Source organism: Diospyros lotus, chromosome 3, assembly GCF_014633365.1.
Source record: "Diospyros lotus cultivar Yz01 chromosome 3, ASM1463336v1, whole genome shotgun sequence".
NCBI classification, from domain to species: Eukaryota; Viridiplantae; Streptophyta; class Magnoliopsida; order Ericales; family Ebenaceae; genus Diospyros; species Diospyros lotus.
In genome coordinates this window covers 25,313,612-25,334,998 of record NC_068340.1, presented here as the reverse complement: position 1 = coordinate 25,334,998, position 21,387 = coordinate 25,313,612, and the positions used below count along the sequence as shown (strand labels likewise).

Sequence of the window (21,387 nt, the reverse complement as noted above, 5' to 3'; positions counted from 1 at the left end):
GCAGTAAATAGGAGACCTGATCGGCCGCTCCGATCCGAATCCGGCCCGTATACATAATGGGCCAGCCCAAGCCAGCCCATGAGTGTATTAAATTATGTTACTCCTGCCCATGGCCCATCCAAATTAATATTAATTAGATTAATATGTTTTAAAAGCATAATTATTATTTAAAAAATAATAATTCAATTTTTATTTAAAAGCAAATTAATAATAATAATAATAATGTCGACACTGTATGACATAAGAATATCGGGTATAAGAATCGGGTAGAGTGGTTGCAGCGGATTGTATTTATGAAATGCTGCTGCTTCTCCATCAGCGGCTTCTCTCTCTTCAGCCCCACCCATCTTCGGCTCCTCATGCGTCTCCTCTCAGCAAGCACAGAGCAACTCCAATCTCGACCCGTCGCTTTGGGCTGATGATCGGCGGCGGCGGCAACGCTGATGATCTCAGGAAGAGGCGGGGTACCGACTCCCATTCTCGCCGTGCGGTGGAGAGAGAGTCGGAGTTCGAGGTCGACCCGGATAAGGCCCGACAAGCCCTCGCAAAGCTCGACCAGCAGCTTCAATCCCTCTCGCAAAAGCAAGTCAATCCTCCAAAGAGAAAGGGTAATCTCTCTCTCTCTCTCTCTCTCTCTCTCTCTCCATATAAGTTTCGACGTGTTTATGCGTTGATGGCTGAAGCAAGTTGGAATTTAACTAAGATTTAGGGCACAATATTGTTGCTGAATTTTCAATTCAAAGAATATCTGGTGCACTGTGTTGAAGATTGGGGGAATTTTTATTCTGTTCTTCTTTAAAATTAAGTGGACTATTGCCTTTAATATCTAGGTAGAATCTCGCTGAGGATTTGAATTTTTCTATAGGGAAGCTCTGATTCCTCGAAGAGTCGGAATAATTGGATTATGCTGTTTGTGGTCTCATATGACAGTGTAAATTCTATTTACTATACAGCAATAGAACATTAATGCTACTACCTCGTTAGTATTTCTCTACTTTTGGGTTTATAGCAGAATCTCCTCGTCTTGGTTAATGATGGAGCACAATCAACAAAAATCACAAAGCTTGTCTCGTTACCTGAGATTTTGGCTACATGAATTCAAGTCCTTCACACGTTTCCATCGATGGCCGTATCCTTTGTAAGGTTTTATCCTCCATTATGAAGGTAAATATAAATTTGTCTGCAGTTGAGGGCAGATGCTTTAGATTTAGGTTTTAAGAGGTGGAAGATATGTTTAATGGTTTTGTTGATGCAGTTTATTGGGGTCGATGTAATGTCCAAGTAGGCAGGAATCTCTAATTGGTTGAGGTTGATGTAATTGTTCTTCCACAATGTAGAATTCTCAAAATACAACAAAACAAAACGGTAATCCTGGGGTTGTCTCAGAGGAACACTCTAATGCATGCCTAAGTTAGTACAAGGTATATCATAAAGTTTGTGAAAGAAGAGTAAGGAATACCAGATCATACCTCACTACTTGTCTTCCTTTTGCTTTTCTCAAAGCAGTCAGTCACGAGTGATTGTCCTTGTCAGTTATTTTGTAACCAACCAAAATGATGGAATAATGAATGAATAACTGCCTCACTACACATAGCCATAAAATATTTTGTCAGCATGAGGTTTCTCTAGCTAATTAAGATTAATTAATCAGATGTATAGATGAAAACTAAAGTTAGTCTAAGCTTATGGTTGGTTTAAGGTGTCAGATCTTTGATCTGACAATTGAGGATTCTCAATGTCAAAGAGGAATTGAGAAAGGGAAATTGGGAATTAGGGGGGAAGAGACAAAGGGGAAGAGTGAAGGAGAATTCAGAAATGAGAGGGAAGAGAAAAGAGAGGGAAATTGATTTCCAATTGATTCATCATGTGGGGGTAGGCATAGATATGTTGTATTTATACTGATCTATGGCCTAGATTGGGCACCAAAAACGATTATCCCATCCCACTTGCCTTACAGCTTGCCATGTGACATGCTGGAACACTCCTCCAGCCATGCCAATATGCGTGACTCATTTAATCAAGGCCTAACAGCCTATTATATATGGCTCAATAGCTTGCTAACATAACAATCCCCTCCCCTTAAGACATTTTTTGTCCTCAAGAAATGTGTAACAAGGTGTCTGAGTTGGGAAATTGCTGGAGGAGATCTAACAAATACTCCCATGAGTTGTTATCCTCATGGAGGGATGACTATTCAACTAGTACTTGGGTGAGAGGAACTCCATTCCTGTGAATCACTCTTTTATCTAGGATAGCAGTAGGAATTGTCTCTTCCCTTTCTTCTCTTGCTATAGGAGGGAGTGGATCTCTGTGCTTCGATGGCCTTCTTGAGGAGTGTGACGTGGAACACAAGGTGAATTGTGTCTCCTTTGGCAGTTGCAGTCGGTAAGCCACTATCCCTATCTTCTCCACTATGGTGAATGGCCCATAGTACTTAAGGCTTAGTTTGGAGATGGGTTGATGGGTCAGGGCCCTAAAATGTTGCTGGCCAAGCTTCAAGTAAACATCCTCTCCGACTGAGAACTCCCTCTCACTCCTTTTTTTGTCAACCAATTGCTTCATCCTATTTTGAACCCGGGCCAACTCTGCCTTAACCAACCTAATAGTCTCTTATCTTTGTTGCAAATAAGTTCCCACTGTAGCCATTGTAGACTATCCCCCAATTGTTGTTAGAAGCCTTGGCTTATAGCCATAGAGAGCCTCAAATGGGGTCATCCTGATCGAGCTATGGAAGCTCGAATTGTACCACCATTAAGCTATTGCCAGCCATTTATGTCATCCCCTCGATTGTAGAAAACTGAAACACCTTAAGTAAATATGAGGCATTGATTCACCCTTTTTGATTGGTCATCGGTCTCAGGGTGATAGGCAATAGACATCAACAGCTTAGTGCCTAGCAATCTCATCAATTCTTTCCAAAATAGGCTGGTAAATATGTTATCCCTATCTGATTCTATAGATTGGGGAATTCCATACATCTTCACCACACTATCCATAAACATTCTCATCACTTCTTGTGCTGTGAACGAGTGGGATAGGCCCATGAAGTGGTTGAATTAGAGAATCTATCCACCACCACCATAATACAATCCTTCCCTTCTGATCGTGGGAGCCCCTCTATAAAATCCATGGTAATATTGGTCCATGCTTGGTCTGGTAGTGCCAGGGGTTGTAGAAGGCCCGGATGAGCCACTGTTTCATGTTTGCATCTCCTACATACATCACACTTCAACACATAGTCCCATACATATTTTTTTAACTGAGGGCAAAAGAATACCTGTTGTACCTTACAGTAGGTATTCTAAATGCCCAAATGACCCCAATAGGAGATTCATGTAATGCTTGTAGGATCCTACCCTTCAACTCCTCGCTCTCTCTAATTACCAGCCTGCCTTTGTACCTTATCACTCCATTGTTAAATGAATAATCCGATCTGCTATTGGCATCCAAACTCAGCTGTTCCAACAACCCTCTGGTCTGCTCTCCTTGTTGATAGTTGTCTGTAACCACTTGGAGCCAATCTAGTATCACTACTGAAATAGCTGCATTTATTTCTTCTTCTTAGCAGCGAGACAAAGCGTTTGCTGCTATATTTTCTTTCCCCTTCCTAAATTGGATTATATAATTCAATCCCATGAGTTTGGGCATGCCCTTTGTCATGTACCTAGGAGTATAGGAGGGTCAATGTTGTAATAGGAATATAATAAAAGGGGGGTAATCTTGTAATAGGTTTATAATAACTGTTAGGATATATTGTTAGCAAGTGGTTAGACTGTTAGAAGTCAATTATGCCTATATAAGGATGCTGTTAGGAGTTTATTGGATATGCTTGAATTGGTGAATTGAAATTTCAAACTCTATTCTCTCTCTTAATTCTCTCTCTCTCAGTTTTTCTTCTCTTTCCTCCCCATTTCTCTTTGTTTCAGTTCTAAATCTCCTTCCCTTTCTGCTTTCTCTTCCCTAAATCCTTCCAAATTCCTATCACAACCCTAGCCAAACCCTAGGGCTGTGACAATTGGTATCAGAGCAATCAATCCTTGGCTGTGATTTGATTCGATTTGAAGAGAACCGGCCATTCAAATTGTGAATTCTAGCAGTATGTGTTCAAATTTTGCGGGTTAAATCAGCCTCAGTGATTCCATCGGAGGAATTCTCGGCTGAGAATCTGGATTATGGTCCAGATTGTGAAGGCGTGTGAAACCGACTTGGCTAGGCCGTTCCGTCGGTGCTTCCAAGAACTCTTGGAGCAATTTCAGCTAATCAGAATTAGTAGGCAAGCAACCCAGGCGATTTCAATAGGAGAATTTTGATCGATTCGTTGGCTATAATTTCAGTTCGAAATTTGAAGGTGATTAGGTCAGGCGGTTGAGTGAACAGCGATTTCGACGGAGGCGACGCGAACATAGGAGCATTCGCAGTTGGTGATCGGAGGTGAGCGAATAGTTTTTCTGCTTGAACCAGGCGTTTTCCTTGGCGATTATATGAAGCAATTCAGGTGAAGTCTATAAACGAGCCGATGGTCGGACGGTGATTGGGAGGGTCGCGACTGTTGCAAGTCGGGAACAGCAGGCGGAAAAGGTTCCGTAATCCACTGCGACTTGAATATTGGAGGCAACGCTCCTCGGGGAAGAAGCACCAACTGAAGTCAGAATTGAACTTGGATTTGGAAGGCGTCGCCGAGTAGAGCAAACTCGGAATTGAAAAGCAAAACCGAGCAAAGCCACTTCGGTTCGGAAGTGAAGACGATGCAGGCTAGGAGAGGTCCGCAGCAATACTGAGTTGAAATTGGAGGCGAATTCGAGTGGTGCAACGGTAGTTTCGTGGCTAGAAACATTGCTAATCTCAGCCTAGATTTGAAGATGTGTGAAGGTGAAGCATACTTCGAAAATTGACGCAAATTAGGAAGTTGACAATGAGAAGCAAGTTCCTACGCCACTATTGAACATCAGCGAGTTGCTGGTCCAGAGGCGTTTCAGAGAAGTGATTGGGTGAAGCGAGCAAAAGGTTGACGCTCAGCCGCGAATTACAGTAAGTTTGTTCGAAGTGGATGAGCGAAGCAATTTCGACAGATTTGGGAGCCAATTCATAGATTACTGCAACTATCGATTCTCAATTCCAGAGAATTCCGTTGGTTGCATCACAATTGATCAAAGGAAACGAACAGCCAAGGTGATTCTGAATCGGAAGGTATCACAGAGCGTGCGATTTGTAAGGGGTTGAGCTGAGCCAATTGTATCACAAGAAGTTGCAAAGTCCAGCGATCGTGGTGGCGAAACAAGCCAGGTGGCTTTGGTGATACCGAATTTCTGATAACCTCTCGTTTGAATTTGAAGGTGAAAAGGAGCGAGCGAATCTCCGAGGCCAATCGGAAACGTGTTTCAGCTGACTCTGAGAGTAATTCCTTAGCCTTCGGTTTATTCTTCGGGTGCAATTCCAACAATTCCAGAGAGTTAGGCATTGGAGACAGAGAAGCAACAAGGAAATTTCTGAGTAAATCTCAGAATTGATTCCAACGCAAGAGGAGGTGTGTGTCGGCTGATAATTAAAGGTGACGTGGCCAAATTGGTGGGATCAAAGACTGCCTCACAGCAGCGACGGAACCAGCAGACTTCAGCTGCTGCAGTCGTGAAATTTCTGCCATGACGAACAAAGCTTGCATGAGACCATGGGAGCCTAACTTGCAGCAGAAGGATGTTGCATGTTCAGCTGGAGATAGACATCAGGGGAAGTTTGGCCAGAAGCCTTATGCATGGGAAAAGAAGTTGGAGATGGGGATCAGCCAATTGGACAAAGGAACAAGAAGTGTGGTACATGAATCAAGCAAAGAATTCGGCCAAATGATACGTGAAAAGTTGCAAGAGTTTGCAATGATACTATCTAAGGAGTATCATTACAGGTTTCCCGCCGAATACTTTGAGGATTATCATGGCAGTTTTAACAAAGAAGACTATCTTAAAATGGAGCAGCCGAAGGAGAAAGCAAGAAGTCGAGAAGCGGATTCAGTACCTATCTCCAATGTGGAGTGGAAGAAGTGTACCGGTTCCAGCAGAATTATCAAGGAGGAATGCAACATTAGTGATGATATTGGTGGTGAATGGCATTATCCAAAGAGAATCTGTGATGAACAGATTAATAAGGCAGCATTTGAGGAACTGATCGAGGAAGCTAAAGCCAATCCGTTACCTCTGGTGATTAGAGCAGGGATGGAAGGATCGGATGGTGTTCCAAATCAGAATTTTATCAGAAATGGAATTGATGGTGGAGCTTCTAATGATACTTTTCCATTGCCTATGGTTTCGGATAATAACAAGCCTGGATTGAATTTTTGTAACAGAAGATTATTGGAGAAGAAAGTTGTGGCGAGCAAGCTTCTGAAATATTCTGGTGAGCAAAAAGAAGAAGGTGTTGCTGAAGTGGAGAATAAAAATGTTGAGAGTGAGCTTCGGGAATATTCTGAGAAACAGAAAGAAGATGTCGCTAAATTACCGACAGGGGCAGATGGTTTGTTTGTTGGAAAACCTCCATATGAGGACATTAAGGGTCTGGATTTCTTGGTATTGGAGCAGCCGGAAGTTACAATTTTGAGTGGTCATGTTGAAAGGAAGCCGATTATTGAGCAACATTCACATCTTCAAGTAGAAATTAACTCAGCTAATGATCCATTCAAGATTGAATCCACCTTTCCTCTGCCCCTTTCAAATTTCTTCCAGGTGAGGAACTTGCTTAGGGACAAGCACCTTCTGCAGCTTGGGTCTCCTATTTCATCAAGCACTCACAAATTTGAACTTGAAATCATTGAGGCCAATCAGGTTGCTTCTATTGCGGCTCTAAGCCAAATTATGTTTGGGATGGATCTTGCAAACTTAAGAACAAAGAAGAAGAGGCCTAAGAGGAGAAAGAAGGAAAGACGAATGAAGCAAATAGAAAAGGTTGGAATTGGATGAAGAAAGAGCAACTCAAGGATAATAAATTTCTTGGGGACAAGAAACATTTTAAGGCGGAGGGAATTGTCATGTACCTAGGAGTATAGGAGGATCAATGTTGTAATAGGAATATAATAAAAGGGGGGTAATCTTGTAATAGGTTTATAATAACTGTTAGGATATATTGTTAGCAAGTGGTTAGGCTGTTAGAAGTCAATGATGCCTATATAAGGCTGTTGTTAGGAGTTTATTGGATATGCTTGAATTGATAAATTGAAATTTCAAACTCTATTCTCTCTCTTAATTCTCTCTCTCTCGGTTCTTCTTCTCTTTCCTCCCCATTTCTCTTTGTTTCAGTTCTAAATCTCCTTCCCTTTCTACTTTCTCTTCCCTAAATCCTTCCAAATTCCTATCACAACCCTAGGGCTGTGACACCCTTCTTCTGCAATTGGATGTGTAACCTCTGCTATATAAGGCTAGGGGCCTGCCATCTTGTGAAAGGACTGCCTCTCTACCATGGTTGCTAGCATCGACTTCTAGCACAAATGGCTTGTTGCAATCAGGCAATCCAAGCACTAGTACTTCACTTAGTGCTCTCTTCAACTGCTCAAAAGCCTCCTCGGCCTTGGGGTTCCATTTAAAACCATCTTTCTTCAACATTTCAATCAATGGCTTGTTGACCATCCCATAATTTTTTGCAAATCTTCGGTAATACCTGGTGAGCCCTAGGAACCCTCTTAATGTCCTGATGCTTGTAGGTTTAGGCCATGCCACAACAGCCTCAATTTTCTTGGGATTTGTGCCCACTCCAACCCCTGAAATTATATGCCTTAGGTATTCAACCTTCTTTTGTGCAAAAGCACACTTTGACCGCTTGATATACAATTTGTTGAATCTCAAGATCTCAAATATAGCCCTAAGGTGGTCTAGGTGTTGATCAAAGGAGGGGCTATAGACTAGGATATCATCAAAGAAACCCAGGGCAAATTTTCTGAGGTATGGTTCGGAAATTTGGTTTAGGGCTTGGAATGCGGTTGGTGCGTTGGTTAGGTCGAAAGGCATGACAGTGAATTTAAAATGGCCATAGTGTGTCTTGAAAGTTCCTTTAGGTATGTCATTTGGATCCATTCTAATTTGATGGTATCCAGATCTTAGGTCCAGTTTAGAAAATACAGAGGCGTGTTTGGATTCATCCAATAGATCCTTAATGATTGGGATAGGGAATTTATCTTTAATGGTAATGGCATTGAGTTGTCTATAATCAATCAAAAGTGCCATGTACCATATTTTTTCTTAACAAACAGGACGGGTGAAGCAAATGGGTTGTGGCTAGGTTTGATCATCGACTGGTTCAACATCTCTTTAACAAGTTTTTCAATCTCAGATTTAAGTTTAAGGGGGTATCTATAGGACATAATGTTCACTGGCTCAACATTAGGTAGAAGGGGTATGGTGTGGTCCAATGATCTTTTGGGAGGAAGTGATTTAGCTTCTGCAAAAAGATCTTGGTATTCAACTAATAGCACATCAAGGAGGGTCAATTCATGTAGTTGCCAAGTAGCTATGGATGATTGACCTGCCGATTTAGAGTTTCCTTCATTCCCTATCTCCAGCTGCTCAGTAGCTTCAATTGAAAACAGTTGTGCTACTTGGGATACCTTCTTCTTGAATAGTTGTTGCAATTTCTTCCCCTTGATCAGTTTGCACTCTCCCACTTCCATGTTCCCCTGCAACACTATCCTTCTCTAGGGTCACCTCCATCTTGTTGAAGTCAAAACTGATTGGACTCACTCCCCTCATCCAATCAACCTCGAAAACAATATGGCATCCCCCCAACTTAAGTAATCTTAGGTCAGCCTGGTAATCTTCTCATTGCATTTCCCAGCAGAATCCCAAACATGTGGATTTGCTGATGACTTTACTTCCATTAGCTATTGTTACAAACAGGGGTTGTGTGTTGGCCAAATGCCACTTCATTCCCTTGGCTATTCTTTCATCAATGAAATTGTGGGTACTCCCACTGTCTATTAAGACCATGAGGGTGCTATCTTGCACCTTTCCTTCCACTTTAATAATCTTGCTACTAGTCGTTCCTTTGATTGCGTTCAAGGAAATGGCCCCTTTTCCTTCTTCCTTTTCTTCTATCACTGCCATCCCATCCTCTTCTTCCTCCTCTTCTCCTTCTAGTAGGAGCAACTGTTTCTTGCACTAGTGCCTTGGGGTATATCTATCCCCACATCTAAAACACAAACCAGCAGCCCTCCTCTACTCAATGAGCTTATCCCTCTATGGTAAACTCGAATTAAGGGGTGTATTTGCCACATACCTCACCCCTGTTCCTCCCCTAAAGTTCTTCTTGCTCTGCATTCTTCATCCAAATAGTACCATTCCTGGATTAATCCCTCTGTTCTGACCCCATTGCTTCTTCATTAAGGTTTCAACAGTCAACTCTTGTAACAATGCATTCTTGTTGCCTCTTGCATCGATCTAGGTCTCATCATTTTCACCATGGATTTGAGGTCATCACTCAACTCGCTGATGAAACTTGATTCAAAGTACTCCTCCATCATGTAGGGATTCCTATTAAGCATGAGTGACTTCAACTCTTCAAATTTGAGCTGATATTCATGTACAGTCCCAATTTGCTTCAGTTTGTTAAACTCCTCCACAATATCTACAGTCCTCCGTTCACCAAATCTTTCACACAAACCCCTAGCAAACTCCTCCCAACTGTAGCTATCTCTCACCCCTAACCAGCCTTGAAACCAGACATCACCTACATCATTTAGGTATGCTGGAATCAGAGTAACTCTCTAGTCATCAACCACTTGATGACTATTGAACAGCTTCTTGCACCTCCTGATCCATCACCTCGGCTTCATCTCATCAAACACCGGCAATTCTAATTTAGGCACTGGAAAATTCGAATGGCCAGAATTCACTAGAGCTTCTGGCCTTCTCCCCACCACATTTTCACCCATCAACACCAGATCAACTCCCAATTCAGAGGATCCATCTGCCCTCTGGCTTGTACCAATACCCAAAAGTATTGGATCCATTCTCTCACGAGGGGGAAAGTCAAGGGATAACCTTACCGAGGCCTAGTTTGAGAAGATTAGTGCGAATTGTTGCATCTGATCACAAACCATGTTGTTGTGCTCTTGCATTTCCTCCCAAATCTGGTTGCGCATCTCTCCACAACTGAACTGAAACATCCTCCAACTTCTTATCAATCACAGCTCCTATAGCCTCTTCCATTGATCCTACCTGATTTTGCATCTCCATCACCGTAGCAGTCGCTTGTTGCAACTGTATCTCCATCTGCTTCATATGTGTGCTGTCGGCCATCGCAATAGGAGCATCGGAAACCGTCAACCAGAATCGTGCTCTGATACCAATTTGTCATATCAAAGATATGACAATTGAGGATTCTCAATGTCCAAGAGGAATTGAGAAAGGGAAATTGGGAATTAGAGGGGATAAGACGAGGGGGATGAGTGAGAGAGAATTCAAAAATGAGATGGAAGAGAAAAGAGGGGGAAATTGATTTCCAATTCATTCATCATGTGGGGGTAGGCGTAGATCAGTTGTATTTATACTAATCTGTGGCCGGGATTGGGCGCCAAAAACAGTTATCCCATCCCACTTGCCTGACATGCTGGAACATTCCTCCAGCTTTGCCATTACGTGTGGCTTATTTAATCAAGGCCTAACAGCCTATTACATAAGGCTCAACAGCCAGCTAACGTAGCATAAGGTTCCCTATAAAAGGTCACTGGAACTTGACCTGAAATTGTATTTGGGTATGATAGAAGATATTTTTATGCAGTACCTAGTATACTACTACTGCTGATCATGGAAAACATATCGTTCTTGTCATGCCAATCGGTGTTTTGTGCATAATTCCAAGCCTTTCAGTTGTGTTGGTATGCAGAGGCTCACACAATAACTCTTTGACACATCTAGAATTCGGGTTGAATAATGCAGAAGTGTTCAACAACTGTATTCAAAGATCAAGTAATTTACGACTAGGATGTTACGGGTTGCTGACTATAAGCTGAAGGAAACACACCGTCTACAAAATTGATGAACCATATAAAAAATCATCTCTCAACACACAAAACTTTTCAATGTCCTGCTTGAAACAAGGAAAAGGAAAAGAAAGACACAAATAGGCTTGTTTAAGGCATCAAAACATGTCTCCATAAGTCTGGATTTGTCCATATTCAATAAATTTCTACATTTAGTTTTCGGTTTTTTACCTTTTAATTCAAGATGCTCCTTGAAAGCCCACCCCTCAATCAATTTGAATTTCTGCTAAACATGCACATATAGGCTTATTTGTTCAGTGGCCCAGGTGTTGAATTACATATGATCTAATGATTTCATTTATAAATGAATGCAGCTTCGGATCTCGATCAACCACCAGTTCAAATGAGAGAAGAAACACCAGAGTTCTCAGTATCATTTTTAGCATACTCAGCTTTTGCTCTCCTTATCTTTACCATCTTCTACAATCTGCTATTTATTACAGTTATAAAGCCATCCATTGATGGCTCATAACCTGATTCAGCTATACCTGTAAGAAATCCTGGAGAAACTGTGCTTCCACCACCATTGTCATGGTGCCAGAAGTCACGAGTTTGTACTAAAAGTTATAAATTCAAGCTTTCGTTTCATTTGTTGGTGGAAAGTTAAAAATAAGTTCTGCAGCTTCTTGCCATGCCAAAGAACAGGACAAGATTAGTGCCGAGAGGTTGAAACTGCTAGGGTTGATGAGAGTTTAAGCGGCATGAATGCTGAAAAAACACCCTTGGCAAAAGTTCAATTCTAACTATAAAGAAGGTTTTCATCAAAGAAGGGTCTTTCTGGGGGTTGGGGGATAAAAGATAAACATTTTTCTTGTGAAAAACTGTTAAAAAAAATCTATTCGTATTTGCAAAGACGATGTTCCCTTCTTTTTCTGATATTTATACTGGATTAAATCAATGAATTAGATCAACTTGACTGATTGATGGATCTAGATTTTTTAGATCATAATTTTATTTAGACTATGATTCCAACATACCATAAAAATTCTCAAATTCTTTTCCAAACAAACAAACCCCTTCCCCCATAGATTTATTACAAATTTATAAATCATTCTAAGAATTTTTATATTTGATTGTATAGTGTATATTTGGTATGCACACAACACAAAATATACGGTTATTCTTTTTTTATTATAGAATAATTTTCAATCTTTTTTCTTCTTTGAATCATAATCAAAACACACTTTTTGAGTTATTCTAATCTCGAACTTCAATGAAATCGAATTAGTTGCCTTTATAGATATATTACTCCATTTGTATGAAATTGAATGGGGTTCAAATATTTTTTATCGATTCTTGTCAAAAAAAATAACAATTTGAGTAGAAAGCCCATATCTTCTTTTTTTTTTTTTAATGAATCTTTTTTTATGTTATTTCGTATTGTACAATTCTTTTCTTTGTGGGATCATTTTTCCATGAAAAGTAGTGAGAAGAATTATAGAATAGATTGCTACCTATGCTTAGATCGCGGATAAATAGAGATTTTATTGATAAAACCTTCTCAATTGTAACCAATATCTTATCACAAATAATTCCAACAACTTAAGGAGAAAAATAGCCATTTACCTATTACAGAGATGGTGCAATTTGATTCTTTTTTTATTGCTTTAGTCTTATGAGACTAACACATGACTCAATATAAAAAGAAAATTTTTGAAATAAATCTACGCTCGTTGAAAGTGAAGTTTGGAAAGAAAACAATTCTTTTTGTCGTGTATCCTCAATTAATGCAGCCTCAAATGCTATACTTCAATTGTCAATTATAGTATTAAGTGAAATGTCACACCTAGAGATTCTCTATTACAGGTCAATCCTACTCCATTAGTACCAATAGAAGGCATAAGGGAAGAAGCACTACACCGAGAAATCAATAACATTAAAATTTTGTTATAAATTATCCATTTCCTTATTAGGCTCAGGAGGTTGGGACAACAAACATCCATCTCGTTCGTATTTTGGATACCCCGTATAACCATTGAATGCTGTTGAAGTGACTAATTCTTATAAATTAGGAGGCGTTGAGAACAAATAAATTGTTGAAGTTATTATTTCTACCTAATACCAACACATTTGATGTTAAGAAAATGTCTCTTGCAGTAAGGTTGGCTAAAATTTTCTTGTAAAAACATTAGCCCTGCACAGTTAATAATGCGAATATTCTCATCTGTTTTTATTCCATGTATTATTCTCATTATGCACATAAGAGAGGAGTCGTATGAGATGAAAATCTCGCGTACGATTTTGGAACGGAGATTCTTTGACTCGAATGACGATTGTAACGGATGTCAGCTCAATTCGAAGGAAATTATGCGGAAGCTTTATAGAATTATTATGAAGCTATGCGACTAGAAATTGATCCCTATGATCGAAGTTATATACTCTATAACATAGGCCTTATCCACACATGTAACGGAAAACATACGATAGCTTTGGAATATTATTTTCGAGCACTAAAACGAAATCCATTCTTACCACAAGCTTTTAATAATATGGCCATGATCTGTCATTACGTGCGACTATCTACACTATAAAAAGAAAAAAAGAAATAAAGATAAAATTGCTGGTAAATATTATAAACAAAATAGGCTTTTTACATATGCATCCTCTAAAACAACGATTTTTACAATTGTAGCAAAGAAAGAAACTTCATAAAGGCCAAAATATGAAGAAATAGATATGCCTAGTTACTTTATTCTATGGATAAAGGATCCAATTGATAGAAGAAGCACCATAAAGATCAATTAGTGAGGTTTTAGGCCAATGCAATAATAATTGCTTACTTATGTCATGATGTGAGATAAAAGTTAGGAATCAACTTATGTAATAGAGTTAATCCACTAAGATATTGTGTAGCGGTGTAGGATCAAATCCCAAATATAGTAAGTCTTTTCTTTCTTATGAAAAAAAGTCTTTTTCAAATATTCTATATAAATTTCTATATCAAACCGAGATAGTTACCTTTCAGAAACTTCTAACAATAGGGGAAACGCCTATGTTTTATTCTTCTGAAGATGGGAGAAAAGATAAAACTAAAATTGATTATTAATCCAAACTCAAGTTTGAAACTCATGTAATTAACTTTTTTTGGTTACCCCGATATGCACAGGACTTTGTTAGAATCATTCGATCTAATGTGTCATATTTTATTTAGGGACTATTTTTTATAGTATCATGAATTCTTTCACTTAAACTTTTGATTTATGACATGAGACCACTCAAGTATAGTAAAATTAGAATTTAAATTAATAACCTCAAACTAAGCATAACCTATCAATGAGTTATGTGATTTGCAACATTTTGGTATATTTATAGGTGTTAGTGTTACAAGTGTTAATTGGCAAGGGTAAAGATTAACATATCTACTTCATTTGAGGATAAGGTGTATTTGTTATATTTTATTTTTAAATTTTCATTATATATAAGGATAAGCTAAATTTATTATTAATCAATGAAAATACTTCAAATTAAAAAAAATGCGTAAGATAACATGTATTTATTACTTCTTATCTTAATAAAAGTAATATTATATTACATAATATAATGATTAATTATGTTTATATGCTTTTTTCTTTTAATTTTTATGTTTGACTCTATTACACGCAAGATTTTCTTAAATTTTTCTTTAATAGGGTTCATGTCATTTATATTGGTTATATGAATTGATAATTCTTATTTTAATAATTCAATTGATTATAATTTTAGAATGTACCTTATGCTCATAAAAAATATATTTTTTATTTAATAATTTTGAACAAATTCTTAATTTTGAAATGGGAAAATAATTTTTTATTTTCAATGAGTTTTAAACTAAATGTTAAAATAGAAAAAATAAAAACTAAAAAGTATTTTCTGTCCTGTTATTTGAAAAGATTTTTGTCTTGTTTTTTATTTTTTATTTTACGAGGATAAGACGGAATAGGAAGTTGAAACAGTTGAAATGGTGGAGAAGAGGGAAAAGTCGCTGCACCGAGCTTTGACCGGTGAGACCCCCATCTCTTTCTCTAATGGCGGAGCATTTTCCCAACAACCCTCTTTCAGTTTCTTCAGTCAATTGGTCCAGGTTCCTAAACCCATCTTCACGCAAGTGCAGCAAGAACTCTCTGGCGGGTCGTCGTTTATTGGCATGCACAAGTTGGCTTTGATAGGTTTTGGGTTTTCTTTATCATCGCAGCAAATATAGGAAAAATTTGTAAGTTCTTCTCTTATGCCCTTCTGTTCTCGAGAACTTTCAAAATCTTCCAATGTTTTTTTGGAGATTCATTTGTTTACCTTGTTCTTTGGATTGTTTGTTAGTTTACTTCTTCTTCTGCAAACCCATATAACTGGGTTCTGATTAATCCGACGACACTTGAATATATGTAGCTTGACTTCCACTGTTTTTTGTTCTTTTTATTCATTATTTTCAAATCTTCGAGTGTTTCAAATTCTTCCTTTGTTTATGACTTGTTGGGTGTCCTTCAGAATCACTGAAACTTAGCTAATTTTGCAGATTCAATTGTTTGATCCATGGGAAATTGCTGTGTCACCGCGTCTGATTCTTTGTCTGATAAGAAAAAGGTAAAGAAGAAGAACAAGCCGAACCCGTTTGCAATTAATTTTGGTACAACCAATGCATCTGAAATTGTAAACAAGCTCTCTGTATTGAGGGATCCGACAGGTCATGACATTTCACAGCGATACAGCCTGGGTCGCGAGCTCGGGAGAGGTGTGTTTGGGATCACATACTTGGCCACCGATTTAGAAACAGGCGAAAGATTTGCTTGCAAATCCATATCCAAGGAGAAGCTGAGGACTGCAGTAGATATCGAGGACGTGAGAAGGGAGGTTCAGATCATGAAGCATTTGCCAGAGCATCCCAACATTGTGAGCTTGAAGGATACTTTTGAGGATAACAATGCAGTTCACATAGTGATGGAATTGTGCGAAGGTGGAGAGTTGTTGGACCAGATTGTGGCTAGGGCGCATTACACAGAGAGGGCGTCTGCTTTGATTATGCAAACAATTGTGGAGGTTGTGCAGGTACAATTTGGTCTTGAATTGATTCTTATTATCTTCAAATGAATCCAACTTTCATTCCTAAAGTACTGCACTACTGCTTGTTTTGGTTATTCTTGGAAAGTGGTCGTTTAGCATATAAGTTAATTGTTCTTCTTTGTGTTTTGATTTTTCTTGTATTGTCGTGATTTTTGTTTATCATATTGTTATACTCACTAGTCTCAACCCTGATTGATTTGTGAATATTTTTGTCCAATCAAGTGATATTTGGGCAGTAGGTCCTTGTTGAAATTTTCCTTCAAAATATCTTTTTTTTTCCTCCCCCTGCATGTTGAAGACTTGTCATAGGCACAGCGTGATGCATCGCGATCTGAAACCCGAGAATTTTCTTTTCGCAAACAAGAAGGAAATGGCACCCCTGAAGGCAATTGACTTTGGGCTGTCAATTTTTTTCAAACCCGGTATTGTCTTGTATTGACTCCATTGCATTCTAAATATGTTCAAAATCATTTTGGTGCCAATTTACTTCTGGAACATCAGCATTAGGTGCTGTCATGCCATACGCTTGCAGGTGATCACTTTACTGAGATAGTGGGAAGTCCATATTACATGGCTCCTGAGGTTCTAAAACGCGATTATGGGCCACAAATTGATGTCTGGAGTGCTGGAGTTATCCTTTACATTCTACTTTGTGGTTCTCCGCCTTTCTGGGCAGGTGTGCTTTTCTGTATCCCATAGATGCATTCTTTTCTCTGTTTATTGATTTTGTGCGAGCTAAATCATTGATAATAGCAGGTACAATCACATGGACTTGTCACTCATGCCAGCAAACAAAATATGTGCACAAATAGTACCAGTCGTAAATATGAATTATGAACTTTGATTAGAACAAATTATTACGATATTCGCTTCTATTAGTTTTGACCTTATACTCCCAAGACAACATTGCAAATCCATGCAACTTCCATTCCCATGTGCATACTGAAACAATTTCTGATGTTCTCTTTCTGTTCTGCTTCTTGTCAAAGTTAATCGTTCTGTCCCTTTTTAAGCAGACACCGAACAAGGACTGGCACAAGCAATTATTTGCTCTGTAATTGATTTTCAGAGAGACCCTTGGCCTAAAGTTTCTGATAATGCAAAGGATCTGGTAAAGAGAATGCTCGATCCAGACCCAAAGACAAGGCTTACAGCTCAGGAGGTGCTCGGTAATATTTCCTTACGCTAAATCTGTTTTATACTTCTTGGGTTTATTCATTAGTAGAATTCGGAGACTCAACCACAAAAAGAAATTTACACACACACACACACATATATAACTCCCTTCTCGCTGCAATGCAGAACATCCTTGGTTACAAAATGCGAAGAAGGCTCCAAATGTGCCACTTGGTGAGACTGTGGAAGCAAGGCTTAAACAGTTCTCTGTAATGAACAAGCTGAAGAAAAGAGCACTTGGGGTCAGAATTCTAGTTGATCATTCTACTTATGCATTCAGAATTATTCATAGCCATAAAATTGTCGATGTCACCTGAGTTTTGCTTCGAGGATTCCTGCAATACATCTTCTGATAATTGCAAATTTCAAATGCCACTTACCCAGGTGATTGCAGAGCATTTGTCGACGGAGGAAGTGGCTGGTATAAAGGAAGCGTTTGATATGATGGACACTACCAAGAGAGGCAAGATAAACCTCGAGGAGCTTAGGATGGGGCTGCAAAAGCGCGGTCACCAGATCCCTCACTCGGATCTTCAAATCCTAATGGAAGTAGTATGTATAATTACCCCATATTATCTGTTCCTCGCCTTTGTTTGCGAGTGCTTGGATTTGCCTTTCTTGAAGAACTGAAACCGGGTGCAACAGGCTGATGTCGATGGAGACGGATGGCTGAGCTATGGAGAGTTTGTCGCCATGTCCATTCATCTAAGGAAAATGGCCAACGACGAGCACTTGCATAAAGCCTTCTCATTCTTCGATCAAAACCAGAGCAGTTACATAGAGATTGATGAGCTTCGGGACGCCTTGAGCGATGAAGATCATGCTGGCAGTGAGCAAGTCATCAAAGCCATTATGAACGATGTCGATACCAATAAGGTTAGTCTGAATTAGCTTGAACCTGTGTCTTACTTTCTCTCCACGTCGCATCGCTAATAATATTAGCTGCTATGAATATTGCTAATATTGACAATGTGGTGAGGAAAGGAATGAACTTGGTGGGTGATGCTGGGTTATGAATGGACAGGATGGGCGCATAAGCTATGCGGAATTTGCTGCAATGATGAAGGCTGGAACAGATTGGAGGAAAGCATCCAGGCAATATTCGCGGGAAAGATTCAAAAGCCTCAGCTTGAAGCTGATGTGGGATGGTTCATTACACTTGAATAGCAAAAAGGTTGGGTTAGTTGAACCAGGGGGCCAAAACTAGCCCTTCTCGTGATAGGTTTTTCCATAGTTATTAGTAATAAAATTTAATCCCTCATCGAACCCACCGAGTATCGGTTTAACCAATCATCATTAGTCAAATCATAGTAATGTCATTGTTCTGATTATATGTGTATATTATTAACATAATATACGATAATCTTGTGAAACATATGATGATAAAGAAAAATAAGAGATGGGATATATTTATGGATCATGTTATTTGTACTTAAGCTCATTTATAGGTGGGTTTACATGTAAGTTGAAAAGACTATTTTGTCCCCCTCTCTTATGTCAATGACCATTTTACCCATTTCTATCCTCTCTCTCCCTCCTCCTCTCCTCTTATCTCTTTTCTCCTCCCCCTTTAGTATCACCTGCTGCAGCCTGCCTCGCCGCCCACCGCTACCTTGCCTGGCCGACAATCGTCGCTTGCCTCTTGCTTAGTTGACTGTCGCCTCGAGAGGCAAGACAGCTAGGCAAGGATGCAGCAGGCGGTGAGTGGCGACAGTCGGTCAGGAGAGACGCGAGAGGCCAGCAGCAATCGGACAAGTGAGAGGCGAGATGTCGACCGTCAGCCAGGCAAGGCAATAGTGGGCATTGAGCGGCGAGTGCAAGGCGGCAACGACGGCGGTGTGCGGTGAGGTAGCGGCAATGGCTGAAGGGGAGAGAGAGAAGAGAAGAGAAGTCGCGAATTTATCACGATAAATCCTCAATTTATTATGAGAATATTATTTTGTAAACCCACTTATAAAATTATTTCTGCACAAATAGCATTATCCTATATATTTAATAAAATCTACCAAATTTTGATCAAATTTTGAAATTGCCCTTATAACTGACTACAAAAATTGTGGTTGATGGGACCACTCACTCACCACTTTTATTTAATTAATTAGATATTTTATTAGTAATATATTTAATATTTTATTTGATATTAAATAGTTTTCACTCATCTCTATCTTCAGATCACGAAATTATAATTTAATTTCTTTTATTATTTATTTTTTTAATAATAGATTGTTCTCACATTTTTGTTTAAAACTATTTATATATAAATTGTTTGTAACAAAATTAGTTTATGTACTTTCACTAATTATTGTGATAATCTGGAGAGGGGAGGCAAATAAAAATTGCTACTTGCACGTCTTCCTTGATATTTTATTAATCAATTATTAATATATTTTTTACTCTAATTTATAATCTACAATGCTTTAATAATAAGGGATATATTGATAATTGTAAATTAGAATTTAAGTGTGAGATATATTAGTAATTGATTAAGGAACATTAGCAAAGATATACAAATAGTATCTTTTAGAGACAAAAAGGATAATCTAGATTTAAAGGTGGCAAAAATGACCTAAAACAATAATAGTAATAATGATGGTAACAAATTAATGGTGGTGAGTAGAGCCGGCTCAACCAATTTAGGGATTTTAGGCGAAAAAATTTATCGAGACCTTCTTAAGAGTATTAATTTTTTTATAAAAACATAAATAATATATTTTTTACTAAAAATTTTTATTATTTCATTAAATTAAAAAAAAAATTAAAGTTCAATCAACTACAAAATCTAATAATTTCTTAATGATAGTGAATTTTTAACTAAAATATAATATTTCAGAAATTAAAAAATGCTAAACAACCTGCTACAATAAACAAAGAAAAAACAAAACTAATTTTTTCTTAAAACTCTATAAAAGTTTGTGCAATTCGAGTAAAAAACTATATAGTCCTAATTTTTCTATAGAAGAAAATAAAATAATGCATTAAAATGATAACATTAAAAAGGTAAAGTTTACCAATAATGAGCAAATTTTATTCCACAAATATGTGTTGAATTATATTTGGTTTTATATAAAATTAATTTTTCTTGTTTTTTGAGATATAAAATCGTTAATTAAATCTCCATAATTAAGTTTATCTAATAAACCATGTTCAACGAATAATATAACTAATCTATTTAATATTTCTTTCGACATGGTTGATTTCAAATATGACTATCAATTTCAATTTTGAATTTTTTTTTACAACAAAAGCCACTCAAACTGGAATTGTGAATAATATTTTATAAGCAACAATATATGCATTTGAAAAATAATTAACTATTTTGATGTAGCGAAGAATTTTCAATGTATTATTTTTTCTTCTTAAAAAGTTTCTCTTAACACTCTTAATTCTAAAAATAAATCTAAACCATTTATATCAGAAAGTTCATCAAATTTAAGAACATTTTTAAGATTCAAACAATATCCTTTTAAAACATCTTCATCAATTGATTTTAATTTCTTAAAATTGCATAGAAATCTAATTTTTTTTTCATATATTTCAAATTACTCAAACCTATTTCGAAGTGAATAAATGACTTGATCAATCGTGTACATAAAATAATCAACTCTAAAGGATTTTTCAATAGATTTTATTTTATCATCATTGATATTTTCATCAAATTGTACTTTGTATTTAAATTTTTAATAAAATATTTATTATTAAAATATATATATATATATATAAATAACAAATTTTTAAAATTTGGCACCTCTTAATTTGGGGGCCCCAAGTGGTCGCCTTACTGGCCTTATTATAGGGTCGGCTCAGGTGATAAGAGGGGTTTGTTTGCAACAAAATAATCGATAAATAAAAAAAGATAAATGTACTTATATAGTGATATTTTATACGTGTGTGTGATGATAATTACATGTGTTAATAAAAATTTTAATTACATGTATTATAATTTTTTGACGAATTTCTATTCATGATGTTACTAAAAATTATAATACATGTAATGGGAATATAAAGACCGCTTATTTGGCGTTGGTAACCAATAGAACAAGGAGTAAAAGAAACAAGCAATGGCAGAGACAATTTTTGGAATGATGATAAAAATGCAAAATATAAATATATATATATATGAGTAATATTAATAAACCTTTTATTTTAATATATTTCCACGTATG

At 37.7% G+C, this 21,387-nt stretch overlaps 3 protein-coding genes across 5 annotated transcripts; all 3 read left to right on the top strand.

The window, feature by feature from the left end:
• The first annotated feature begins 285 nt into the window (after window positions 1-285).
• On the top strand, window positions 286-11,604 carry LOC127798108 (uncharacterized). Its single transcript, XM_052331427.1, has 2 exons — window positions 286-608; window positions 11,329-11,604. The coding sequence occupies exons 1-2, from the start codon at window positions 299-301 to the stop codon at window positions 11,484-11,486; spliced, it is 468 nt and encodes a 155-aa protein (XP_052187387.1). The 5' UTR covers window positions 286-298; the 3' UTR covers window positions 11,487-11,604.
• Window positions 11,546-12,986, top strand: LOC127796895 (uncharacterized). The gene is given in 3 exon segments (XM_052329301.1): window positions 11,546-11,564; window positions 12,821-12,907; window positions 12,910-12,986. Coding segments are annotated over 3 exon segments (183 nt in total).
• A 1,967-nt stretch (window positions 12,987-14,953) lies between these two features.
• Window positions 14,954-18,742, top strand: LOC127798103 (calcium-dependent protein kinase 7-like). Of its 3 annotated transcripts, XM_052331421.1 has the most exons (10): window positions 14,957-15,203; window positions 15,504-15,571; window positions 15,672-16,033; window positions 16,347-16,470; window positions 16,581-16,724; window positions 17,065-17,217; window positions 17,351-17,466; window positions 17,609-17,776; window positions 17,870-18,100; window positions 18,249-18,741. In XM_052331421.1, the coding sequence occupies exons 3-10, from the start codon at window positions 15,848-15,850 to the stop codon at window positions 18,429-18,431; spliced, it is 1,305 nt and encodes a 434-aa protein (XP_052187381.1). In that variant the 5' UTR covers window positions 14,957-15,203; window positions 15,504-15,571; window positions 15,672-15,847; the 3' UTR covers window positions 18,432-18,741. The 3 variants fall into 3 exon arrangements, with proteins under 3 accessions (XP_052187380.1, XP_052187379.1, XP_052187381.1); XM_052331420.1 differs by having other exon boundaries at window positions 14,954-15,203; window positions 15,504-16,033; window positions 18,209-18,347; XM_052331419.1 differs by having other exon boundaries at window positions 14,956-15,203; window positions 15,504-16,033; window positions 18,249-18,742.
• Window positions 18,743-21,387: the final 2,645 nt, after the last annotated feature.

What these genes read in the sequence shown, in the direction of transcription:
- LOC127798108 (XM_052331427.1), top strand. Translation starts at nt 299, where the DNA reads ATGCTGCTGCTTCTCCATCAGCGGCTTCTCTCTCTTCAGCCCCACCCA. An exon ending in CAATCCTCCAAAGAGAAAGG is followed by an intron (nt 609 to 11,328) that starts GTAATCTCTCTC and finishes AAATGAATGCAG; the next exon opens with CTTCGGATCTCGATCAACCA.
- LOC127798103 (XM_052331419.1), top strand. Translation starts at nt 15,521, where the DNA reads ATGGGAAATTGCTGTGTCACCGCGTCTGATTCTTTGTCTGATAAGAAA. An exon ending in TACAGCTCAGGAGGTGCTCG is followed by an intron (nt 17,218 to 17,350) that starts GTAATATTTCCT and finishes GCTGCAATGCAG; the next exon opens with AACATCCTTGGTTACAAAAT. An exon ending in TGAAGAAAAGAGCACTTGGG is followed by an intron (nt 17,467 to 17,608) that starts GTCAGAATTCTA and finishes CCACTTACCCAG; the next exon opens with GTGATTGCAGAGCATTTGTC.